The sequence below is a fragment of the Mobula hypostoma genome, chromosome 21 (assembly GCF_963921235.1).
Source record: "Mobula hypostoma chromosome 21, sMobHyp1.1, whole genome shotgun sequence".
Classification (NCBI taxonomy): Eukaryota; Metazoa; Chordata; class Chondrichthyes; order Myliobatiformes; family Myliobatidae; genus Mobula; species Mobula hypostoma.
Window position 1 is genome coordinate 393407 of NC_086117.1, and position 24539 is coordinate 417945.

General features: G+C 43.5%; 1 protein-coding gene across 1 annotated transcript in view; it reads right to left on the reverse strand.

Annotated features, from left to right (window-relative positions):
• The window catches only part of niban2b (niban apoptosis regulator 2b), a 338559-nt gene that overhangs the window by 122485 nt on the left and 191535 nt on the right, over positions 1-24539 (reverse strand). Inside the window, exon 4 of the mRNA XM_063073243.1 lies at positions 14112-14217. Within this exon, the coding sequence (XP_062929313.1) occupies positions 14112-14217 (106 nt within the window). The remainder of the gene's footprint in view (positions 1-14111; positions 14218-24539) is intronic.

The window sequence follows — 24539 nt, forward strand, 5'->3', positions numbered from 1 at the left end:
CTGCACTCTCTCTATAGTATTCACATCCTTCCTGTAGTGAGGTGACCAGAACTGAACACAGTACTCCAAGTGGGGTCTGACCAAGGTCTTATATAGCTGTAACAATACCTCACGGATCTTGAACTCAATCCCATGGTTGATGAAGGCCATCACATCATACGCCTTCTTAAGACACTGTCAACCTGCGCAGCAGCTTTGAGTGTTACACAGACACGGACCTCAAGATATCGCTAATCCGCCACACTGCCAAGAGCCTTACCATTAATATTATATTCTGTCTTCAAATTTAACCTACTGAAATGAATCACTTCACACTTACCTGGGTTGAACTCCATCTGCCACTTCTCAGCACATTTCTGCATCCTATCGATGTCCCGCTGTAACCCCTGACAACTCTCCAGACTATTCATAACACCCCCAACTTTTGTGTCATCAACAAACTTACTAACCCACCCTTCTACTTCCTCATCCAGGTTGCTGAGGTCAACGGCTGCAGGGGAACCCTGCACTGACTTCTTTCTTCCTTTACCCCTCTCAGTATTCACTTTCCTACTCCTGAATTCTGCACTCTCGCGTAATCACCTGCTCAAAAGTTGTATCTATCAATTGCTCTGCCTCCCATATGACCCCTAGTTCATTCAACTCCAGCTCCAGTTCCTTAATGTGGTCTTTCAGAAGCTAGAGTTAGCTACATTTCCCGCAGGTGTAGTCATCAGGGAGATCATCGGGTTCCATCAATTCCCCCATCCTACAGGAGGAGCATTTAACTGCCGTATCTGCCATCCTGCCTGCACTGTACAATGGGTAACCAAGACCAAATCAGCAATAACGAAAGGAAAAACTAACCCTTCCAACCTGTTTCTTTGGCCTCAGCCTCTTCTCGTCGAAGCCTCCTGAGTCAAAGCCCAATGCTCCTACTCTCACCGCTGGCCTACTCCCAACAATGGCCGCTCAGCTTGTCCTCCTGTACTTCTATTTAATTTGATGTGCTCTGCTCCTTCCGCTGACTGGACCTCCAGAATGTCTCAATGCCCGCTAAGCTCTCCTTTTATACAAGCTTCACTGATCTGCGCGTATCTTCGTCAAAGTGCTCTGCTCCTGCTCCTGCTGCTGTTTGGGCCTCCGGAGCCTCCGAATGCCCACGAAACTCTCTTTATATACAAGCTTTGCCGATCTGTGATTAACCTCGTTGAAGTGCTCTGATTAGGCCTCTGGAATGTCCGAACACCCACATACACAAATTTAGAATTTGATGGCTGCAACACACTCAACAAAAGTTGGGACAGAGGCATGTTTACCATTGTGTTACATCACCTTTCCTTTTAATAACACTTTTTAATCATTTTGGAACTGAGGGGACTAATTGTAGTAGATTTGCAGTTGGAAATTTTGTCCATTCTTGCTTGATATAAGAATTCAGCTGCTCAACAGTCCGTGGTCTCCGTTGTCTGATTCTCCTCTTCATGATGTGCCATACATTTTCAATAGGAGATAGATCTGGACTGGCAGCAGGCCAGTCAAGCATACGCACTCTGTGTCTACAAAGCCACGCTGTTGTAGCCCATGCAGAATGTGTTCTGGCATTGTCCTGCTGAAATAAGCATGGACGTCCCGGGAAGAGACGTCACCTTGATGGCAACATACGTCTCTCTAAAATCCTAATATACGCCTAAGGGTCAATGGTACCTTCACATACATGTAACTCACCTATGCCGTGGGCACTGATGCACCCCCATACCATCACAGATGCTGGCTTTTGCACCTTTTGCTGATAACAATCTGGATGGTCGTTTTCATCTTTGGCACGGAGAACTCGACGCCCGTTTTTTCCGAAAACTAGCTGAAATGTGGACTCATCTGACCACAGCACATGGTTCCATAGTCTTTCGGTCCATCTGAGATGAGCCCGGGCCCAGAGAACTCGCCGACGTTTCTACATAGAGTTGATGTATGGCTTCTTCCTTGCGTAATAGAGTTTCAAGTTGCATTTCTGGGTGCAGCGACGGTCTGTGTTGAGTGACAATGGTTTTCCGAAGTACTCCCGAGCCCAGGTGGCTATAATTGTCACAGTAGCATGACGGTTTCTTAGGCAGTGCCGCCTAAGGGCTCGAAGATCACGCGCATTCAACAGTGGTTTCCCACCTTGCCCTTTACACACTGAGATGGCTCTGAATTCTCTGAATCTTTTCACAATATTATCTACTGCAGATGTTGAACGACCTAAATTCTCTCCAATCTTGTGTTGAGAAATGTTCCTTTTGAACTAACAATTCTCTCACGAATTTTGGCACAAAGGGGTGAGCCACGACCCCTCCTTGCTTGCAAAGTCTGAGCTTTTGATGGACGCAACTTTTATACCCAGTCATGATACCTCTACCTGCTACCAATTAGCCTGCTTAATGTGGAGTCTTCCAAACCGGTGTTACTTGAATATTCTGTGCACTTTTCAATCTTATTTTAACTCTGTCCAAATTTTTGTTGAGTGTGTTGCAGCCATCAAATTCTAAATTTGTGTATGTTTACAAAATACAATTAAGTTGGTCAGTAAAACTATTGAAAATCTTTTCTTTGTACTTTTGTCAGTTAGATAAAGGTTCACGTGAATTAACATATCACAGGTTTTTGTTTTATTGCATTTTGGAAAATATCCCAACTTTTCTGGAAATGGGGTTTGTATAAGCTTCGCCTAACAGCAAATAACCTCCTCGAAGTGCTCTGCTCTCGCTGCTGATTGGGCCACCAGAATGCGGTAGTTGTATGCCAAGTCTACATCTTACGGTGGGGCAGTGGGGGAGGGGTGGCTGGGGGTGGAGAGAAGAGTTGCTTAAAACCAGCTAATCAGAGTTTAAGACCTGCATATTCCAGAAAGGAAGAAGGATAAGGATGGCAAAGGAAAGGAACATTGGATGAATATTTTCCATCTGCATTTACTGTGGAAAAGGTCATGGAAGTGAGGAAATTCAGGGAAAAGTTCGCGATACCTTTGGATACATCTATATTATGAAATAGATGCTATTAGCAGTCTTAATGCACATGAAAGAAGATAAATCACTTGATGAATGGGAAGACAGAGAAGACATTTGGCCTGTCCCCTAAAACCTTCACTAATTTTTATAGATGCACCGTAGAAAGCATTCTTCTAGGGTGCATCACAACCTGGTATGCGAGTTGTCCTGTCCAAGACCGGAAGAAGCTGAAGAAAATCGTGAACGCAGCCCAGCACATCACACAAACCAATCTTCTGTCCTTGGACTCACTTTACACCACACACTGTCGGAGCAGTACTGCCAGGATAATCAAGGACACGACCCACCCAGCCAACACACTTTTCGTCCCTCTTCCCTCCCAGAGAAGGTTCAGGAGCTTGAAGACTTGTATGGCCAGATTTGGGAACAGCTTCTTTCCAACTGTGATAAGACTGCTGAACAGATCCTGACCCGGATCTGGGCCGTACCCTCCAAATATCCGGACCTGCCTCTCGGTTTTTTTGCACTACCTACTTTCCCTTTTCTATTTTCCATTTATGATTTATAATTTAAATTTTTAATATTTACTATCAATTTGTACTCCAGGGAGTGCGAAGCGCAGAATCAAATATCGCTGTGATGATTGTACGCTCTAGTATCAATTGTTTAGCAACAGTAAAGTAAACTGCTGTGGCTCTGGCAGAGATACCTGTATTACTGTTAGCCATAGGAGAGGTACCAGAATTCTGGAGGCTGGCAAATTTTATTTATTTTATTGTTATTTAGAGAAATAGCACAGTAACAGGTAAAGCGAAAACACTCTGTCCAATTACACCAAGATGACCAATTAACCTACTAACCTGTACATCTTTGGTATGTTGGAGAAAATCCATGTAGTCACAGCGAAAACGTGAAAACTCATTACAGACAGTGGCAGAATTTCAACTGGGTCGCTGGCACTGTATTAACATTTACACTACCCACTATGCTGTTATGACAGCCCCAAATATTGTTGCTTTACTTGAGAAGGGCTCCAAGAACGAGCTGGGGAAATGCAGGTGAACCTACAGTAACTTCAGTGTTGGGAGATTACTAGAGGGGATTGTGAGAGATAGGATCTACCTGTATTTGGAAAACCAAGATCTTGTCTCTCAGTATCCCTAGTATCCTCTCAACACTAAACTCATGTTGCCTTCTGGGTGCCAGAGTCTGGTACATCTTGGATCAAGTCCTCAGCATTCCTAAGTGGGAGGGTGAACCACCAGAGGTCATGGTCCATGTAGGTACTGATGACATGGGTAGGAAGACTGACAAGGTTCTGCAAAGGGAGTTCTGGGAGTTATGCGCTAAGTTAAAGGGCAGGTCACCCAGGTTGTGATTACAGGATTGCTACCTGTACCACATGCTAGTGAGGCCAGAAGAGGAAGATTATACAGTTTAATAATATGGCTAAGGAGTTGGTGTAGGAGGGAGTGCATAAGATTTTTGGATCATTGGGCTCTCTTCCAGTGAAGGTGGGACCTGTATAGAAGACAGAGTTTGCACCTGAACTGGAAGTGAACTAATATCCTATTGGGAAGGTTTGCTAATACAGCATGGTGGGGTTTAAACTAGAATTGCAGGGGGTGGGAACTAGAATGCCAGAACAACTAATGGAGAGATGGTGGAGATAGATGCTGATAAGACCTCAGACCTCAGGAATCGAAAGGTTGACCATGGTGGGACTAGTGTCCTGAGCTGTGTATATTTCAATGCAAGAAGTATTGTAGGAAAGGCAGATGAACTCAGGGCATGGATCAACACATGCAATTATGATATTGTAGCCATTAGTGAGACTTAGTTGCAGGAGGGGCAGAACTGGCAGCTCAATACTCCGGGGTTTTGTTGTTTTAGATGTGACAGAGCAGAAGGGATTAAAGAAGGAAGGATGGCATTACTTATCAGGGAAAGTGTCACGGCAATGCTCTGTCAGGACAGACTGGAGAACTCATCTGTGAGGCATTATAGGTGAAACTGAGAAGTAAGAAAGGTATGATCATGTTAATGGAGCTATATTACAGACCACCCAATAGTCCAAGGAATTTAGAAGAACAAATTTGTAGAGCGATCTCAGACTGTTGCAAGATACATAAAGTTGTTATAGTAGGTGATTTTAACTTTCCACATATTGACTGGGACTCACATACTGTAAAAGGACTACTTAGGACAAAGTTTGTTAAATGTGTTCAGGAAAGCTTCCTTAATCAGTATGCAGAAGTCCCAATGTGAGAGTGTGCGATACTTGATCTAGTATTAGGGAATGGCACAGGGCAAGTGACAGAAGTTTGTGCAGGGCAACACTTTGCATCCAGTGATCACAATGCCATTAGTTTCAAAGTAAATATGGAAAAAGATAGGTCTGCTCCATGGGTTGAGATTCTAAATTGGAGAAGGGCCAATTTTGATGGTATCAGAAATAATCTGGCAAGTGTGGATTGGGACAGGCTGTTTTCTAGCAAATATGTGCTTGGTAAGAGGGAGGCCTTCAAAAGTGAAATTCTGAGAATACAAACCTTGTACAGGTGTCCCCCACTTTTCAAACATTCGCTTTACGAAACCTCGCTGTTACGAAAGACCTACATTAGTTACCTGTTTTCGCTAACAGAAGGTATTTTCACTGTTACGATAAAAGGCAGCGCGCGCCCTGAGAAGCCAAGCTCCTCCCCCGGAACTGCATTCTAGCCGGCATTGCTTAAACACGTGCCTGTGAGCAGCCGTTAGCAAGATGAGTTCTAAGGTATCAGAAAAGCCTAAAAGAGCTCGTAAGGGTGTTACGCTTAGCGTAAAACTAGACATAATTAAGCGTTTCGATCGTGGTGAACGAAGTAAGGACAAAGTGAGTTTGGCTTGTGGAAGTTGACGAAGATGATGTTGAAGAGGTTCTGGCATCCCATGACCAAGAACTGATAGATGAAGAGCTGATGCAATTGGAAGAGGAAAGGATAACAATCAAAACCAAATGCTGTAGCGAATGGACTGAAAGTGAAGTTGTCCAGGAACTGAATGTGAAGCAACTGCATGAGATGATAGAAAAATGCGCGAGGATAAGCAGTCAAGCATACAGTCGTTTTTCAAGCCTTCCACATCAGCCACAGCAGACGATGAATCTCGACCTTCGACATCGAGGCAGGCAGACATAGAAGATGACCTGCCTGCCCTGATGGAAACAGATGACGATGAGATGACACCCCAGTGTCCCACCACCCCAACCCCCGGGCTGTGGACCGATACATTGCTGCAGAGAATGCAGCAGTAGCGGGGACGCACCCAGCACATCTTTAAGAAAAAAGCCGAAATAAACAAGCTAATTAATTAGGTGCCACCCGGCACGTAAGTGTCGGCCCAGATCAGAGGCGATTGCCGACTGCGTCACACAGTCTATATAAAGTAGAAATAATGTATGTACAGTGTAGTATCACTTACTGAAATTGGGAAGACAGCGCTGAGCACACTGATGATGGTATGTTAGGATGAGTCGTCGGAGGTTGGGGTGGTGCAGTGGTCCCCAACCTCTAGGCCGCGAAGCATGCAGTGGTAATAAGGTCAATTCAATTCAATTCAAATTCAATTCAATAATTGGCCTCTGAGAAACAATCTTCCAATTAGCTTACTCTCCTTGAATCCCCTATGACCTTATTTACCAACTAGTCTTCAACGTGAGACCTTGTCAAAGGCCTTGCTAAAGTCACAGTTAAGGTTGCGGGTGAATTTAAAATGACTGAAGAAAATAGCGTGGCAGTGAGTTTAAAGGGAGTGTGGGGAACAGGAACAGATGAAACAGATGCTGTGTCTTTGGGATTTCTAGACAATCAGTTAGAGGATTATCAGAGTTTGACTGTAATATCCTTGCTTTCTTCCACAGCATCTACTGCCGATTTTCTGGGGTTCTGGATTAGCACTTAGCTAATCACTTCTCCAATTTATTTGTTACATGAACTTTAACATGCATTATTCTCAAAGCTCCTAGCAGATTTCTTTTCTAAACATTTCCTTGCCTCCTGTTCAATTGACTGGTCTATGGTTATGCTGTCAATCGCTGTTAGAAACTTTGCTGCCAAATGTCTAACTTTCCAGTCACCTTGAGGCACCCCTCGAACTGGGAATGATGGCTCCAGCTTCTACTATTTTTCTCTGGATTTCTAATATCTGCTCTTGTATCCACTATTTCCTTCCTTGCTTTTGCTTAAAATTAGGGGCATGTTTATATGGATCTGATGATTCATCCCATTTTATTAACCAAATTTGTTTTAATTTGAATTAAATTACAACAAAAGCCAAGAAAGTACAAAACTCTGTTCCAAACTTGGCAAATATCCCTTGATAATGGATATAATCTATCAGTCTTAATGAAGTGATCATTGTGTGACGTCTGCATACTTTCTCTGCAAGTGCATGGTTCTCCCTGCAGCTGCGTTTCCTCTCACATGCCAGATATGCTGGTTGCCAGTTTACACACTACTTACTGTAAATTGCCCATTGTATAGGTGGGGGACATTAGGAGCAGAAGCAAGTCAATCATCCTCTTAAGCGTGCTGCACCATTCAATATGCACATTAACTCAGTTTATCTTTCCACTGATGTTGCCTAACTTGTATTTCTAGCATTTTCAAGTTCAAGTTCAAGTTAATTGTCATATGACTGTACATATATACAATCTAATGAAACAATGTCCCTCTGGACCATGGCGCACTCACAAAACATGTATCACACACAACACAAAACAAAATATTACCATAAATAAGTTAATAAAATATAATTCAAAATGCACGTAGTGTGCAGCACAGGTAAACAGTAAACAGCTTGCTGTCCTAGTGACGAGATCCTGGTGCCTTGGTGGTGGCAGCCTGAGGGAAGAAGCTGTTACCCAGTCTGTCAGTCCTAGTCCTGGTGCTCCTGTAGTAAGTTGTTAGAATGCGGGTGGGCAGCCTTGCGCACCTAAATCTCCTTAGAAAGTGTAGATGTTGCTGCGCCTTCTAGACTAATGAGGATCCAGGATAGATTGTCCATTATGTGCACACCAAAGAACTTGGTGCTCTTCACTTCCTCTATAGCAAAGCCATTGATGTACAATGGAGAATGGTCGACCTGCACCATCCTGGTCCACAATCACGATGAGAAGCAGGTTGTTGTTCTACAGTTGTACCATGGAGAGCATTCTGACAGGCTGCATCACTATCTGGTATGGAGGGGCTACTGCACAGGACTGAAAGAAGCTGCAGAATGTTGTACATCCAGTCAGCTGCATCTTGGGCACTAGCCTGCAAAGTACCCAGGACATCTTTAGGGAGCGGTGTCTCAGAAAGGCAGTGTCCATTATTAAGGACCTCCAGCACCCAGGGCATGCCCTTTTCTCACTGTTACTATCAGGTAGGAGGTACAGAAGCCTGAAGGCACACACTCAGTGATTCAGGAACAGCTTCTTCCCCTCTGCCATCCAATTCCTAAATAGACATTGAAACTTTGGACACTACCTCACTTTTTTAAAAAATATACAGTATTTCTGTTTTTACACATTTTTAAAATCTATTCAATATACATAATTGATTTACTTGTTTATGTATTATTATTTTTTATTTTATTTTATTTTTTTTGCTCTGCTAGATTACGTATTGCATTGAACTGCTGCTGCTGTTAACAAATTTCACGTCACCCTGGTGATTCTGATTCTGTTCTCACACCATTTGACAAGCCTCTCTATCTGTTTCTGCATATATTTCATATATCCAGCAACTGTCATTTTTGAAATTTCTTGCGCTGTGCAGTGAGTTAGTTTAAACATTATTTTGTTTTTTTTCTAGAATGTTAAATGAAGCTCATTTTATTTTCAAACACCCCGCAATGAATCTCTCTTCTAATGCCTTCCAGTGCAGCCCTGCCTATCCCTAACCTACACAATGAATCTCTTCCCCTGCAACACTGCCCATCTCTAACCACACAATGAGCCTCTTCCCCTTTCCCCCACTGCCCAACTCTAATCCACAGAATGAATCTCTTCCCTGAAATCCTGCCTATCTTTAATCCACACAATGAGTCTCTTCCCCTTTTTCCTGCTGCCCAACTCTAACCCACAGAATGAATCTTTTATCATGCACCCTTGCCCATCCCTAATCCAGACAATGAATCTCTCTCCCCCTGCACAGCCCTAACTCACAGAATGAATCCCTGTCCCTGCAACCCTGTCCATCCCAAATCCACACAATGAATTACTCTTCCTCTGCCCTTCCTTAACCCACACAATGAAACTCTTTCCCTGCACCCCTGCCCACCCTAACCCACACAATGAATCTCTCTTCCTCTGCACCCCTGTCCATTCCTAACCCACACAATGAATCTCTTCCCGAGCCCCTAACCATCCCTAACCCACATAATGAATCTCTTTCCCTGCACCCCTGCCCATCCCTAACCCACACAATGAATCTCTCTTCCTGTGCACCCTTGCCCATCCCTAACCCACACAATGAATCTCTCTTCCCCTGCACCTCTGCCCGCCCTAATCCACACAATGAATCTCTTCCCCTGCACCCCTGCCCATTCCTAACCCACACAATGAACCTCTTCCCGAGCCCCTGCCCATCCCTAACCCACACAATGAATCTCTCTTCCAATGCCTTCCCCTCCACCCCTGCCCATTTCTAAACCACAGCTTGCTTTTCCAAAGATATTTGAAAATTTGACTAATATTCACCTCAGGAAAGGCAATGATTTCTCATGCCAGGATAATATATGATCCTGGGCTAGGTAGAAAGCTGAGAAGCAAGACCTCCTGGGTAGTAATTTCTAGACTGCTGCCTGTGCCATGCACCAGTGAGGGTAGAAGTAGGGTGATTTGGCAGATTAGTGTATGGCTGAGAAGCTGGTGTGGGGTCAGGGCTTCAGGTTCTTGGATCATTGGGATCTCTTCTGGGGGAGGTATGACCTGTTCAAAAGTGACGGGTTGCACTTGAATCCGAGGGGAACCAATATTCTCGCAGGCAGGTTTGTTAGAACTGCTGGGGATGGTTTAAACTAATTTGGCAGGGGGGTGGGAACCGGATTGAAGGGACAGGATAGGACGGATGATAAAAAAGCAAAGATAGCATGCAGTCAGACTGTCAGGAATGTCAGGCAGATGATAGGACGTAATTGCAGCCAGCAGGGTGATTACTAGTGCATAGGGATGCAGAATAAAAAAAGGTAGCAAATACAGTACTCAAAGTATTATAGCTCAAAGCATGGCATATAAGAACGAAGGTGGATAATCTTGATGCACTATTACAGATTGTCAGGTATGATGCGGCAATCACTGAATCTTGGCTGAAGGATGGTTGCAGTTGGGAGTTAAATGTCCAAGGTTACAATTTGAATGGGAGACAGAGGGAGGTGGTGTGGCTCTGCTGGTAAAGAATGACATCAAATAGCCAGAGTCATTTTTCCCAGGGCTGAAATGACTAACATAAGGGGCATAGTTTTAAGGTGCTTGGAAGTAGGAAAAAGGGGGATGTCAGAGGTAAGTTTACTTTACACAGAGAATGGTGGGTGTGTTGAATGCACTGCCAGTGACAGTGGTAGAGGCGGATACTATAGGGTCTTTTAAGAGACTTTTGGACAGGTACATGGAGCTTAGAAAAATAGAGGGCTATGCAGTTTCTAGAGTAGGTTACATGGTCGACACGTTTGTTTTTTTTATTTTATGGATAATTTTATGTCTTGTAAGCTATGATTTACATAACTTCAACACTGACTCAAGGGTTTTGGGAAAAATTTATAAAAGAATTTCAATAAAATTTAAATCATAAAAAAAAGAAAAATGTGACATAGGATCAGAAGAAGTTGAATCCTTGTGGGTTGAGTTAAGAAACTAGAAGGGTAAGAGGACCTTGATGGCAGTTATATACAGGCCTTCCAACAGTAGCCAGTATATGGACTACACATTACAACAGGAAATAGAAAAGGTATGACAAAAAGGCAATGTTATGATAGTCATGGGAAATTTCAACATGCAGGTTGATTGGGGAAATCAAGTTGGAAATGGATCTCAAGAGAGGAAGTTTGTTTAATGCTCATGAGATGGCTTTTTAGAGCAGTTTGTCAGTTGAGCCAACTAGGGGATCAGCATATTGGATTGGGTGTGAACTAGAGCTGATTAGGGAATTTAAAGTAAAAGAACCCTTAGGAGGCAGTAATCACAATATGATTCAGTTCAACTTGAAATTTGATAGGGAAAAAGTAAAGTCTGACATAGCAGTATTTCACTGGAGTAAAGGAAATTACAGTGGTACGAGAGAGGAGTTGGCCAAAGTGTAAGTTGGAATGAGATGCTGGCTTGAGTTTCTGGGAAAAATGAGGAAGGTGCAGGATAGATGAATTCTAAGACCACAATGGACTTAGAATCCATTGAAGATCTTGGGGTCTGAGTCCATAGGACGCTCAAAGCAGCTGCGCAGGTTGACTCTGTGGTTAAGAAGGCATATGGTGTATTGGCCTTCATTAATCGTGGAATTGAATTTAGGAGCCGAGAGGTAATGTTGCAGCTATATAGGACCCTGGTCAGACCCCACTTGGAGTACTGTGCTGTTCTAGTCGCCTCGCTACAGAAAGGATGTGGAAACCACAGAAAGGGTGCAGGGGAGATTTACAAGGATGTTGCCTCGATTGAGGAGCATGCCTTATGAAAACAGGTTGAGTGAACTCGGCCTTTTCTCCTTGGAGCAACGGAGGATGAGAGGTGACCTGATAGAGGTGTATAAGATGATGAGAGGCATTGATCGTGTGGATAGTCAGAGGCTTTTTCCCAGGGCTGAAATGGTTGCCACAAGAGGACACAGGTTTAAGGTGCTGGGGAGTAGGAGTAGGTACAGAGGAGATGTCTGGGGTAAGTTTTTTTTTCGCAGAGAGTGGTGTGTGGAATGGGCTGCCGGCAATGGTAGTGGAGGCGGATACGAGAGGGTCTTTTAAGAGACTTTTGGATAGGTACATGGAGCTTAGAAAAATAGAGGGCTATAGGTAAGCCTAGCAATTTCTAAGGTAGGGACATGTTCGGCACAACTTTGTGGGCCGAAGGGCCTGTATTGTGCTGTAGGGTTTTCTATGTTTCTATTTTTAAGAAATACTCAAATGGCAAAATAGTACAACAGTGGTTGACAAGGGAAGACAAAGCTAATGTAAAAACAAAAGAGAGGGCATACAACAAAACAAAAATTAGTGGGAAGACAGAGGATTGGGAAGCTTTTAAAACCCTACAGAAGGCAAACCTAAAAGAACCATTAGGAAGGAAAAGATGAAATATGAAAGCAAGCTAGCAAACAATATCAAAGTGCATAGTAAAAACTATTTCAAATATATAAAAACAAAAGAGAGATCAGAGTGGATACTGGACTGCTAGAAAATGAGGCTGGGGAAATAATATCAGGGGACAAGGAAAAGGACTTAGATTAATGGGCAAGAGAGTGGCAAATGAAATACAATGTTAGAAAATGCATGGTCATGCACTTTGGTAGTAGAAATAAATGTGCAGACTATTTTCTAAACGGGGAGAAAATCCAAAAATCTGAGATGCAAAGGGACTTGGGAGTCATTGTGCAGAACACATCAAAGGTTAACATGCAGGTAGAGTTGGTGGTAAGGAAGGCAAATGCAATGTTAACATTCATTTCAAGAGGTCTAAAATACAAGAGCAGAGTTGTGATGCTGAGGTTTTATAAGGCACTGGTGAGGCCTCACCTTGAGTACTGTAAACAGTTTTGGGCTCCTCATCAAAGAAAAGATGTTCTGGCATCCGACAGAGTTTGAGGAGTTTCACAAGGATGATTCAGGGAATGAAAGGGTTATCATACGAGGAATGTTTGATAGCTCTGGGTCTGTACTCGCTAGAATTTAGAAGGATGAGGAGGGATCTCAGTGAAACCTTTGTAATGTTGAAAGGCCTAGACAGAGTAGATATTGGGGTCAGTGTCTATAGGACATTAAAAGCTGCTGCGCAGGTTAACAGTGTTGTTAGGAACACATATGGTGCGTTGGCATTTATCAACCGTGGGATTGAGTTCAAGAGCCATGAGGTAATGTTACAGTTATATAAGACCTTGGTCCAGACCCCACTTGGAGTACTGTGTTCAGTTCTGGTCACCTCACTACAGGAAGGATGTGAATACTATAGAAAGGATGCAGAGGAGATTTACAAGGATGTTGCCTGGATTGGAGAGTGTGCCTTATGAGAATAGGTTGAGTGAACTTGGCCTTTTCTCCTTGGAGCAATGGAGGATGAGAGGTGACTTGACAGAGGTGTATAAGATGATGAGAGGTATTGATCAGGTGGATAGTCAGAGGCCTTTTTTGAGGGCTAAAATCGCTAACACGAGGGGGCATAGTTTTACAGTGCTTGGTAGTAGGTACAGAGGGGATGTCATTTCTCACACAGAGTGGTGGGTGCATGGAATGCACTGCCGGCGATGGTGGTGGAGGCGGATACAATAGGGTCATTTAAGAGACTCTTAGATAGGTACATGGAGCTGAGAAAAAGAGGGGTATGCGGCAGGGTAATTTTAGGCAGTTTCTAGAGTAGGTTGTATGGTTGGCACAGCATTGTGGGCTGAAGGGCCTGTAATGTGCTGTAGATTTTTATGTTCTATGCGCAAAAGATGTTTCCCAATGGTGGGTGAGTATAGGATATGAGGGCACAACTTCAGGATAGAGAGGCATCCATTTAAAACAGAGATGCGGAGAAATTTCTTTAGCCAGAGAGTGGTGAATTTGTGGAATTTATTACCACAGGCAGCTTGGAGGCCAGGTCGTTGGGTGTATTTATGGCAGAGCATGATAGGTTCTTGAGTGGACATGCCATCAAAGGTTACGGGGAGAAGATCAGGGACTGGGGCTGAGGAGGAGATAAAAGAATCAACAGGTTTCAATAGGTACATTTAATGTCAGAGAAATATATATAATACACATCCTGTAATACTTCAGGATCAACCATGATTAAATAGCAAAGCAGACTTGATGGGCCAATGACCTAATTCTGCTCCTGTGTCTCATAGTCTTATATTCTATTATCTTGACCTCTATTTGAATTTGCTCCCTGTTCCATTCTTTTCTTATCACCAATAGAAGAAATGCCCTTGACATTTTTTTTACCTGGCATACTGTTGCTAACCAGCTCCAAGTACTGATCCATTGACTTCAATACCTTGTAGCCTGCAGAATTAATAATTCCCCTTGGACTAGACCCTCTGTCAAAGGCCTGCAAAGGAAAAAAAGATTCATAGTCATTTACTTGCAATCACTTTCTAGCTTCAGATGTAATTTTAAAACATACTAAATTACTATGCTTAAATTGTTTTAAAATCATAGGAGCAGTGTTTCACACGCTGATACTGTGAGGCTATGAGAAGGAAAAAAATCCTTCCTCTTGGCCCTTCCACTACATTCATAATGATCATAAATGATAGTCACAGAGCACGACAGCACAGATACAGTCTTTTCTGCCTATCTAATCCATGCCAAATTGTTATTCTGCCTAGTGCATAGACCGCACTTGGAACATAGCTCTCCATTCCTCTACCATCCAACCACTTATCCACTTATAACTCAGAGGGCAGAGCAAAGTCAAGATGGTGCTAAACGGAGATTCCTTTGCTTGCATCTTCGGAAACAGCTCGATTTCTATCTTTGATCTCTCTTTTTTTCCTTTTCAAGGTTGTTTTGAAGACCCTGACCTGGAGTTACACTCGGACTTCGGTTCTTTGCAGGAATGAGACCCGGTATGAGGGCCTCATGATTGGCTGCTTTTTGATGCCTCAAAGGCGCAGCCTGGAAGACTAGCAAGTCCTCAGGGTGCCGGATTTTCGTGGCTCTGGAGACAGGCTGATTCAAGGCTGGTGCGCCTGACTGAGGCGTCGCAGGAGAACACAGAACATTGGGAGCAGTGGGTTAGCTGCCATGGGCTATGTGTCCAGAGACCTGAGCCCTGGGGCCGACTCTCTGGACACAGAGCTCGGAAAAAGCAACACAACAGACTTCTAACATCATAAATCGGTGAGTTGTTTGTTATGTGGTCCCCTCTCGCTGTGAACGGGGAGACTTCTTTTTCCCTTATTTGGCGGGGGGGAGGAGAGAGAGAGAGAACCTGTGGTATGTCGAATTACTGGGTGAAGAAGTTGCCTTTGGAGTATTGCAAGTCTGTGTCTTTATTGGTGCTTTGCTATATATGGGGGGGGGCGCCAATGCTTTATTGCTGGTGGGGGAGGGGGGTTGTTGCCTTGCTGCTGTTTGTGTGTGGGAGGGGGAGCTGAGGGAGGGCTTTGGGGATCTAATGTTTAACTATCATTAATTCTTTGGGGCACTCCTCTGTTTTCGTGGATGTTTGCGAAGAAAAAGAATTTCAGGATGTATATTGTATACATTTCTCTGACATTAAACCTGATCCAAACTAGTCCTAAATGTTACAATTGGACCTGTATCCACAACTTGTGTTGGTAGCTTGAATGAAGTTCCCCCTCAGTTTACCCTTAAATATCTCACCTTCAATTCTTAACCAATGAACTCCAGTTCTAGTCCATAAGACCAGAAGACATAGGAGCAGAATTAGGCCATTTGGCCCATCCAATTGTGGCTGATCCTTTTCTCCCTTCCTCAGCTAAACTCCCCAGCCTTCTCCCTGTAACCTTTGATGCCCCGTCCAATTAAGAACCTATTAAGCTCTGCCTTAATGCACCCAACAACCTGGTCTCCACAGCTGCCTGTGGTAATAAATTCCACAAATTCAATCCCGTCTGGCTAATCAAATTTCTCCGCATCTCTGTTTTAAATGGACATCCCTCTATCCTGAAGGTGTGCACCCTTGTCCTCCACATCTACTGTCTAGGTCTTTCAACATTTGAAAAGTTTCAATGAGATTCCCCCTCGTCCTTCTAAATTCCAGCGAGTACAGACCCAGAGCTATCAAACGTTCCTTGTATGATAACCCTTTCATTCTCGGAATCATCCTTGTGAACTTCCTGTGAACTCTGTCCAATGCCAGCACATCTATTCTCAGATGAAGAGCCCAAAGCTGTTCACAATACTCAAGGTGAGGCTTTACCAATACCTTATAAAGTCTCGGCATCACATCTCTGCTCCTGTATTCTGGACCTCTTAAAAATGAATGCTAACATTGCACTTGCCTTCCTCACCATCGACTCTACCTGCAAGTTAACCTTTAGGGTGATCTGCACAAGGACTCCCAAGTCCCTTTTCATCTCACATTTTTGGATTTTCTTCCCGTTTAGTAAACAGTCTGCACATTGATTTCTACTACCAAAGCGCATGACAATTTTTGACCAATTTTCCAACATTGTATTTCATTTGCCACTTTCTTGCCCATTCTCCAAATCTATCTAAGTCCTTCTGCAGCCTACCTATTTCCTCAACACTACCTGTCCCGACACCAATCTTTGTATCATCTGCAATCTTAGCAACAAAGCCATCCACTTCATCATATAAATCATTGATATACAGCATAAAAAGAGCGGTCCCAACACTGACCCCTGCGTAATAGTACTCATTACGGGCACCCAACCAGTAACGCGTGTGTGTGTGAGTGTGTGTCTGTGCTTCTGAGTGAGTGTGAGTGCTCCTGAACAAGTGTGAGTATGTGTTCATGCTTCTGAGTGAGTGTGAGTGTGAGTGTGTGCCAGTGCTTGTGAGTGAGTGTGTGTGCCAGTGCTTCTGAGTGAGTGTGAGTGCCAGTGTTTCTGAGTGAGTGAGTGTGAGTGTGTGTCTGTGCTTTTGAGTGAGTGTGAGTGTATGACTGTGCTTTTATTTCCACTGGCTGCCTCCTACCAATCAGCCAATTCTCTAACCATACCAGTAACTCTCCTCTATTGCCATGGGCTCTTAACTTGGTAAGCAGCCTCATGAGTAGCAGCTTGTCAAAGGTCTTCTGAAAACCCAAATATACAACATCCACTACATCCCTTTTATCTAACCTACTTGTAATCTCCACATAGAATTACATCAGGTTCGTCAGGCAAGATTTCCATTAAGGTTGTAGACAGGTCATATTCTGCATGGAGGTCAGTGACCAGTGGTGTGCCTCAGGGATCTGTTCTGGGACCCCTACTCTTTGTGATTTTTATAAATGCACATTTATATTTTTATAAGTGCGCATGCGCCGGTCGTGCATGCAGCCTGGTACAGCCGTTCCGACCAGTATTCTTACTTTCTTCTTCTTACTTTTTAACCTATGTTTTTTTTTCACGGTAACACGTTGAAGCTGCACCCTCTCTAAAATGCTGGTAGAGAGAGTTTTATTTGGGTTTTTAGCGCTGGAAATAGTTATCCTGGCACGCAGGATGGAAGCAAGGTCGCATTGTTCATTCCAGGGACCAGCCGCTTGCGCTAATGTCAGCCGGTTTAGCGAGCAGAGCGGCGGACACCCCTGCTGAAATCTGGAGGAAAACACACAGAGGATGCAGAGGGGGATCACAAAGGTGAGGAAAGAGGACCAGGTCGAGACACCAGAGACTTATGGAGAAGAGGAGTTCGGTGGGTAATACAATGGACGAGTTCACGGCGCTAGCCAGGTGTCAAAGAACATTTCGGGAGTGCAGTGTTATGTGTTTCATGGGAACGGGGCTACACTAGGACATACCCGATCAAAACTTCTCCATGGACGGCTTCCAGACTGTTCCAGCTGACCAGAAGTGCACGGAGAGCGGTAAGCGTAAAGGAGTTGGGTGCTTACTGTTCTGGTTAACAACAGATGGTGCAATCCGGATCATATTACGATCGAGGAATGTGTTTGTAGACCGGATATTGAACTTTTTACTGCTGGACTTTGGCCATATTCCACCGAGATACAACACTGGGCAGCATGGGAGGTCGTTCCTGCCCGTGGCCATCGAACTTGCAGCTCCTCCCGTGGAGGGTCAGACACCCTGAGCCAATAGACTGGTCCTGGACTTATTTTCCACCTGGCATAGTTTGCATTTTGTTGTTTGATTGTTTATGGTTTTTGTATTGCTATATTTACGCTATATTCTTGGTTGGTGAGGCTGTAACGAAACCCAATTTCCCTCCAGATCAATAAAGTATATCTATCTAAATGACCTGGATGAGGAAGTGGAGGGATGGGTTAGTAAGTTTGCTGATGACACAAAGGTTAGGGGTGTTGTGGATAGTGTGGAGGGCTGTCAGAGGTTACAGCAGGATATTGATAGGATGCAAAACTGGGCTGAGAAGTGGCAGATGGAGTTCAACCCATATAAGTGTGAAGAGGTTCATTTTGGTAGGTCAAATATAATGGCAGAATATAGAATTAATGGTAAGACTCTTGGCAGTGTGGAGGATCAGAGGGATCTTGGGGTCCAAGTCCATAGGACACTCAAAGTAGCTGCGCAGGTTGACTCTGCAGTTAAGAAGGCATACGGTGTATTGGCCTTCATCAATCGTGGAATTGAACTTAGGAGCTGAGAGGTAATGTTGCAGCTATATAGGACCCTGGTCAGACCCCACTTGGAGTACTGTGCTCAATTCTGGTCGCCTCACTACAGGAAGGACGTGGAAACCATAGAAAGGGTGCAGAGGAGATTTACAAGGATGCTGCCTAGATTGGGGAGCATGCCTTATGAGAATAGGTTGAGTGAACTCAGCCTTTTCTCCTTGGAGTGACGTAGGATGGGAGGTGACCTGATAGAGGTGTACAAGATAATGAGAGGGCATTGATTGTGTGGATAGTCGGAGGCTTTTTCCCAGGGTCGAAATGGCTAGCATGAGAGGGCATAGTCTTAAGGTGCTTTCGAGCAGGTACAGAGAATATAGAACATAGAATAGTACAGCACGTTACAGGCCCTTCGGGCCACAATGTTGTGCCGACCCTCAAACCCTGCCTCCCATATAACCCCCCACCTTAAATTCCTCCATATACCTGTCTAGTAGTCTCTAGAGGAGATGTCAGGGGTAAGTTTTTTTTTACACGAAGTGTGGTGAGCGTGTGGAAAGGGATGGCGGTAGTGGTGGTGGAGGCGGAAACAATAGGGTCTTTTAAGAGACTTTTGGATAGGTACATGGAACTTAGAAAAATAGAGGGCTATGGGTAACCTAGTAATTTCTAAGGTAGGGGCATGTTTGGCACAACTTTGTAGGCCGAAGGGCCTGTATTGTGCTGTAGGTTTTCTATGTTTCTATGAAACCAGTGCTGACTTTGTCCTATCTTGTTCTGTGTAACCAAGTACTCCATAATCTCATCCTTAGTCTCACTCAACCTCAGTGGAAGAAGCCTTCTTTTGCCTTATTTGCCAGCAATGATGCCATCTCACCAATTTACTCAGGAACCAAGAATTTTTTAAAAATCAGAATTATATTCAGTGACTAAGGCTCGTTAATCTTGGGCAGAGCTGTTCAAAAACTCACTAGGTTAAGAGTGAAGGAATTTTTCCTCATCTGTATCATGAATGCATGGTCCCTGATCCTGAGATGGTGACCCCCCCTGTCCTTGGTCTTCCAGCAGAAACATCAATTCAACATGTATCATTAAGATCATTTATTAGTGTCCTTGAGTTACACAGTACAGAGCTGGGTCTGATGGCACATCTCATCTATGCCAACCTTCTTGCCCATCTACACTAAATTCATATGCACCCACCTTGATTTCATAATCTTCTATGCCTTATGCCTGTCTAAATGTTTCCTAAACCTAGTGTTTGTAACTGATTCTACCACCTCCTCTGGCAGCAAGTTCCATATTGGGAAAGATTAAGCAAGCTGGGGCTTTTCTCTTTGGAATGACGGAGAATGAGCAGTAAATTGATAGAGAAGTACAACATTATAAGAGGCATGAATAGCATAGATAGCTAGTACCTTTTCCCCAGGGCAGCAATGGCCAATACCAGAGAACACACATTTATGATGAGTGAAGGAAAGTTTAGGGGTGATGTCACAGGTAGTTTTTTTTTGCACAGAAACTGTTAAGTACCTGGAATGCACGGCCAGGTATGGTGATAGAGGCCGATACATTTGGGACATCAGGAACTCTCATATAAGCATATGGATTAAGGAAAAATGGAGGGCTATGGGCTATCTGGAAGAAAAGGGTTAGAATGATCATGGAATAGGTTAGCACAACATTGTGGGCCAAAGGGCCCATACTGTCATGTACAGTTCTATATATTGCACATATTAGCTATTGCCTGTGGAAGACATTTAGGCTTTAAATTTCCTTTAAAACTCATTCCTCTCACTCTAAGGCTGTGTCCTCTTGACCATGAGAAAAAGAGTCTCACAATGTACCCTACGTGCTTCTTTGAATTTTATATACCTCTGTCAGATGAGCATTCAGCCTCCTTTACTCCAGGGAAAACAAATCCAGTATCTCTTTCCATATCTAAAGTCCTCCAATCCAAGTAATATCCCAGAGTCATTCAGCATGGAAACAGGCCCTTCAACCCAACTGGTCCATACTGATCAATATTCCCCATCCAAGCTAGTGCATTTACCAGGGTTTGAACTATAACCTTCTAAATTTTTCTTATTCATGTACCTACCCAACTGTCTTTTGTTATTGTACCTGCCGCTGGCAGCTGATTCCACATACGTAGATACCAGTTTGTGTAAAAAAATGCTCAAGTTTCTATTAAATCATTGTCCGGCCTTCCTCAATCTTATCAGTTATCTTCTTAAACAAACTCAATCAAACTGAAAAGGCACCGTTTGCACAAAAACATGCTAACAATCCCAGATCAACCCCTTCCTTCAAAACATACATCTATATCCTTTAGGATTTATGGTTACCTGACTTAGGTTCTGCCCTCCTTAAATCAAGCTATCCTCTGGTCTTCTGGTACCTCACCGTGAATAATTAGCTGACAAATAGGTTACAGTCCCAGTAATATTCTCCTTCACTTTACATATTAACATCTTCAGAATCAGGTTTATTTCCACTCACGTGTTATGAAATCAATTATTTTGCAGCAGCAGGAGAGTGCAATACATAAAAATTACAAGTTGCAATAAGAAATATAAAAATATAAATAAGTAGTGCAAAAACTAGTTGCAGATTCCAAAGGACGGGTAAGGTGCTCCTTCCCTCCGCTAGCCTGCAGGTGACCCTTGGCCCCAATCAGGATCACATGAAGCCATGGGAACAGCCGGTGGATGGCTGTATGAACAGCTGGAGCATATCACAAGTCCTGGGTATGTGAGCACTGAAGCCAAAGAGACAATCTCCAAAGAGCATTGATAATGGCTGCAGCCAACCGTCTTATAAAGACACTGCCCAGAAGGGGGCAATGGCAAACCATTTCTGCAAAAATATTTGCCAAGTTCACCATCGCCACGCCAAGGTCACCATGATCATCTACGTCATATGACAGGGCACATAATGATGATGAGTGCAGAAACAGAGTAAGAAGTGAGATAGTGTTCATGGTCCTTTCAAAAATCTGATGGAGATGGGGAAGAAGCTGTTACTAAAACTCTGTGTGTGTGTGTGTGTGTGTGTGTGTGTGTGTGTCCGTGTCTTCAGGCTCCTGTACCTCTTCCCTGATGGTAACGATGAGAAGAGGGCATATCTTGGATGGTGAGTGTCCTTAATAATAGATGATGCCTTCTTGAGGCGTCGCCAATTGAGGATATCCTCTAACATGGGGAGGCAAGTACTGACAGAGTTTACCATAAGATAGTGGCATGCAAAAGTTTGGGCACCCCTGGTCAAAATTTCTGTTGCTGTGAATAGCTAAGTAAGTAAAAGATGACCTGATTTCCAAAAGGCATAAAGTTAAAGATGACACATTTCTTTTAATATTTTAAGCAAGATTACTTTTTTATTTCCACCTTTTATAGTTTCAAAATAACAAAAAAGAAGGGCCCAAAGCAAAAGTTTGGGCACCCTGCATGGTCAGGACTTAGTAACAGCCCCTTTGGCAAGTATAACAGCTTGTAAACGCTTCCTGTAGCCAGCTAACAGTCTTTCAATTCTTGTTGGGGGATTTTCACCCATTCTTCCTTGCAAAAGGTTTCTAGTTCTGTGAGATTCTTGGGCCATCTTGCATGCACTGCCCTCTTGAGGTCTATCCACAGATTTTCGATGATGGGGTACTGTGAGGGCCATGGCAAAACCTTCAGCTTGCGCCTCTTGAGGTAGTCCATTGTGGATTTTGAGGTGTGTTTAGGACCTCCACCGTTCCTGTTAACTGCCATTTCTTAATTACATTACGAACTGAGGAAACAGCTACCTGAAACGCTTTGCTATCTTCTTATAGCCTCGTCCTGCTTTGTGGGCATCATTTATTTTAATTTTCAGAGTGCTAGGCAGCTGCTTAGAGGAGCCCATGGCTGCTGGTTGTTGGGACAAGGTCTGAGGAGTCAGGGTATTTATAAAGCTTTGAAATTTGCATAACCTGGCCTTTCCTAATGATGATTGTGAACAAGCCATAGCCCTAACAAGCTAATTAAGGTTTGAGACCTTGGTAAAAGTTATCTGAGAGCTCAAATCTCTTGGGGTGCCCAAACTTTTGTATAATGCTCCTTTCCTTTTTTTCACTTTAAAATTGTACAAAACAAAAATAATACACTAATCTTGCTTGAAGTGTTGAAAACAATGTTTCATCTTTAACTTCATGGCTTTTGGAGATCAGTTCATCTTCCACTCACTTAACTATTCACAGTAACAGAAATTTTGACCAAGGGTGCCCAAACTTTTGCATGCCACTGTAGGGGCAGAACTAGGCTTTTCAGCCCATCGAGTCTCTGAGCAATTCCATCATGGCTGATCCTGGATCCCACTCAACCCCATAAACTGCCTTCTAGCCATATTCTTTGATAGGGCGACCAATCAGGAAACAATCAACTTCCGTCTTAAATATACACATGGTCTTGGCCTCCACTGCAGTCTGTGGCAGAGCATTCCACAGATTTACTACTCCCTGGCTAAAAAAAATCCTCCTTAACTCTGTTCTAAAGGGTTGCCCCTTTATTTTGAGGCAGCGCCCTCTAGTTCTGGATACCCTCACCAGAGGAAATATCCTCTCCATATCCACCCTATCTAGTCCTTTGAACATTGGGATGAAAGCCCACCATGTTCTAGGCGCTGTGCTTTCCATCATGCCTGAAACATTGACTGTACTCTTTTCCTCGATGCTACCTGGCCTGCTGAGTCCCTCCAGCATTTTGTGTGTGTTGCTCAGATTTCCAGGATCTGTAGATTTTCTTGTTTGCCTTTCAATATTCGGTAGGTTTCAATGAGATCCTTCCACATTCTTCTAAATTCCAATGAGTACAGGCCCAAAGCTACCAAACACTCCTCATATGTTAACCCGTTCATTCCTGGAATCATCCTCGTGAACCTCCTCTGGACTCTCTCCAATGACAACACATTTTTTCTGAGATATGGGGCCCAAAACTGTTGACAATACTGTAAGTACACCCTGACTAGCATCGTATAAAGGTTCAGCATTATCTCTTTGCTTTTGTATTCTATTCCCCTTGAAATAAAAGCCAACATTGCATATGCCTTCTTTACCACAGACTTAATCTGTACACTAACGTTCTGGGAGTCTCGCACGAGGACTTCTAGGTCCTTCTGCACCTCTGATGTTTGAATATCCTCCCCATTTAGATAATAGTCTGCACTATTGTTCCTTTTACCAAAATGTATTATCGTATATTTCCCAACACTGTATTTCATCTGCCACTTTTTTGGCCATTCTTCCAATTTGCTGAAGTCCTGCTGTAATCGCATTGCTTCCTCAGCACTACCCACCCATCCACCTATCTTCATATTATCCACAAACTTTGCCACAAAGCCATCAATTCCATTATCTAAATCATTGTCAAAAATTGTGAGAAGAAGCAGTCCCAATACTGACCACCAGTCTCTGGCAGAGGAACACCACCAGTCTCTGGCAGCCAACCAGAAAAGGCCCCTTTTATTCCTACTTGTTGACTCCTGCCTGTCAGCCATTCCTCTATCCATGCCAGTATCTTTCCTGTAACACCATCAGATTTTATCTTAAGCAGCCTCATGTGTGGCACCTTATCAAACGCCTTCTGAAAATCCAAGTAAATGACATCCACTACCTCTCCTTTGTCCACCCTCCTTGTTACTTGAATTGAATTGAATTGACTTTATTTCTTAAATCCTTCACATACGAGGAGTAAAAATCTTTACGTTACACTTCCATCTAATTGTACAATTTATAGTAATTTGTAATAAATGGTATGTACAACAGGACAGTTAATATAACATAGAAATACAATTGTATCAGCATGAATTAATCAGTCTGATGGCTTGGAGAAGCTATCCTGAAGCCTTTTGGTCCTGGCTTGTATGTTACATATTGCTTCCCAGATGGCAGCAGCTGGAACAGTTTGTGGTTGGGGTGACTTGGGTTCCCCAATGATCTTTCAGGCCCTTTTTATGCACCTGTCTCCGTAAATGTCCTGAATAGGGGTAAGTTCCCATCCGTAGTTGCGCTGGGCTGTCTGCACCACTCTCTGCAGAGACCTGCGATTGAGGGAAGTACAGTTCCCATACCAGGCAATGATGCAGCCAGTCAGGATGGTCTCAATTGTGCCCCTGTAGAAAGT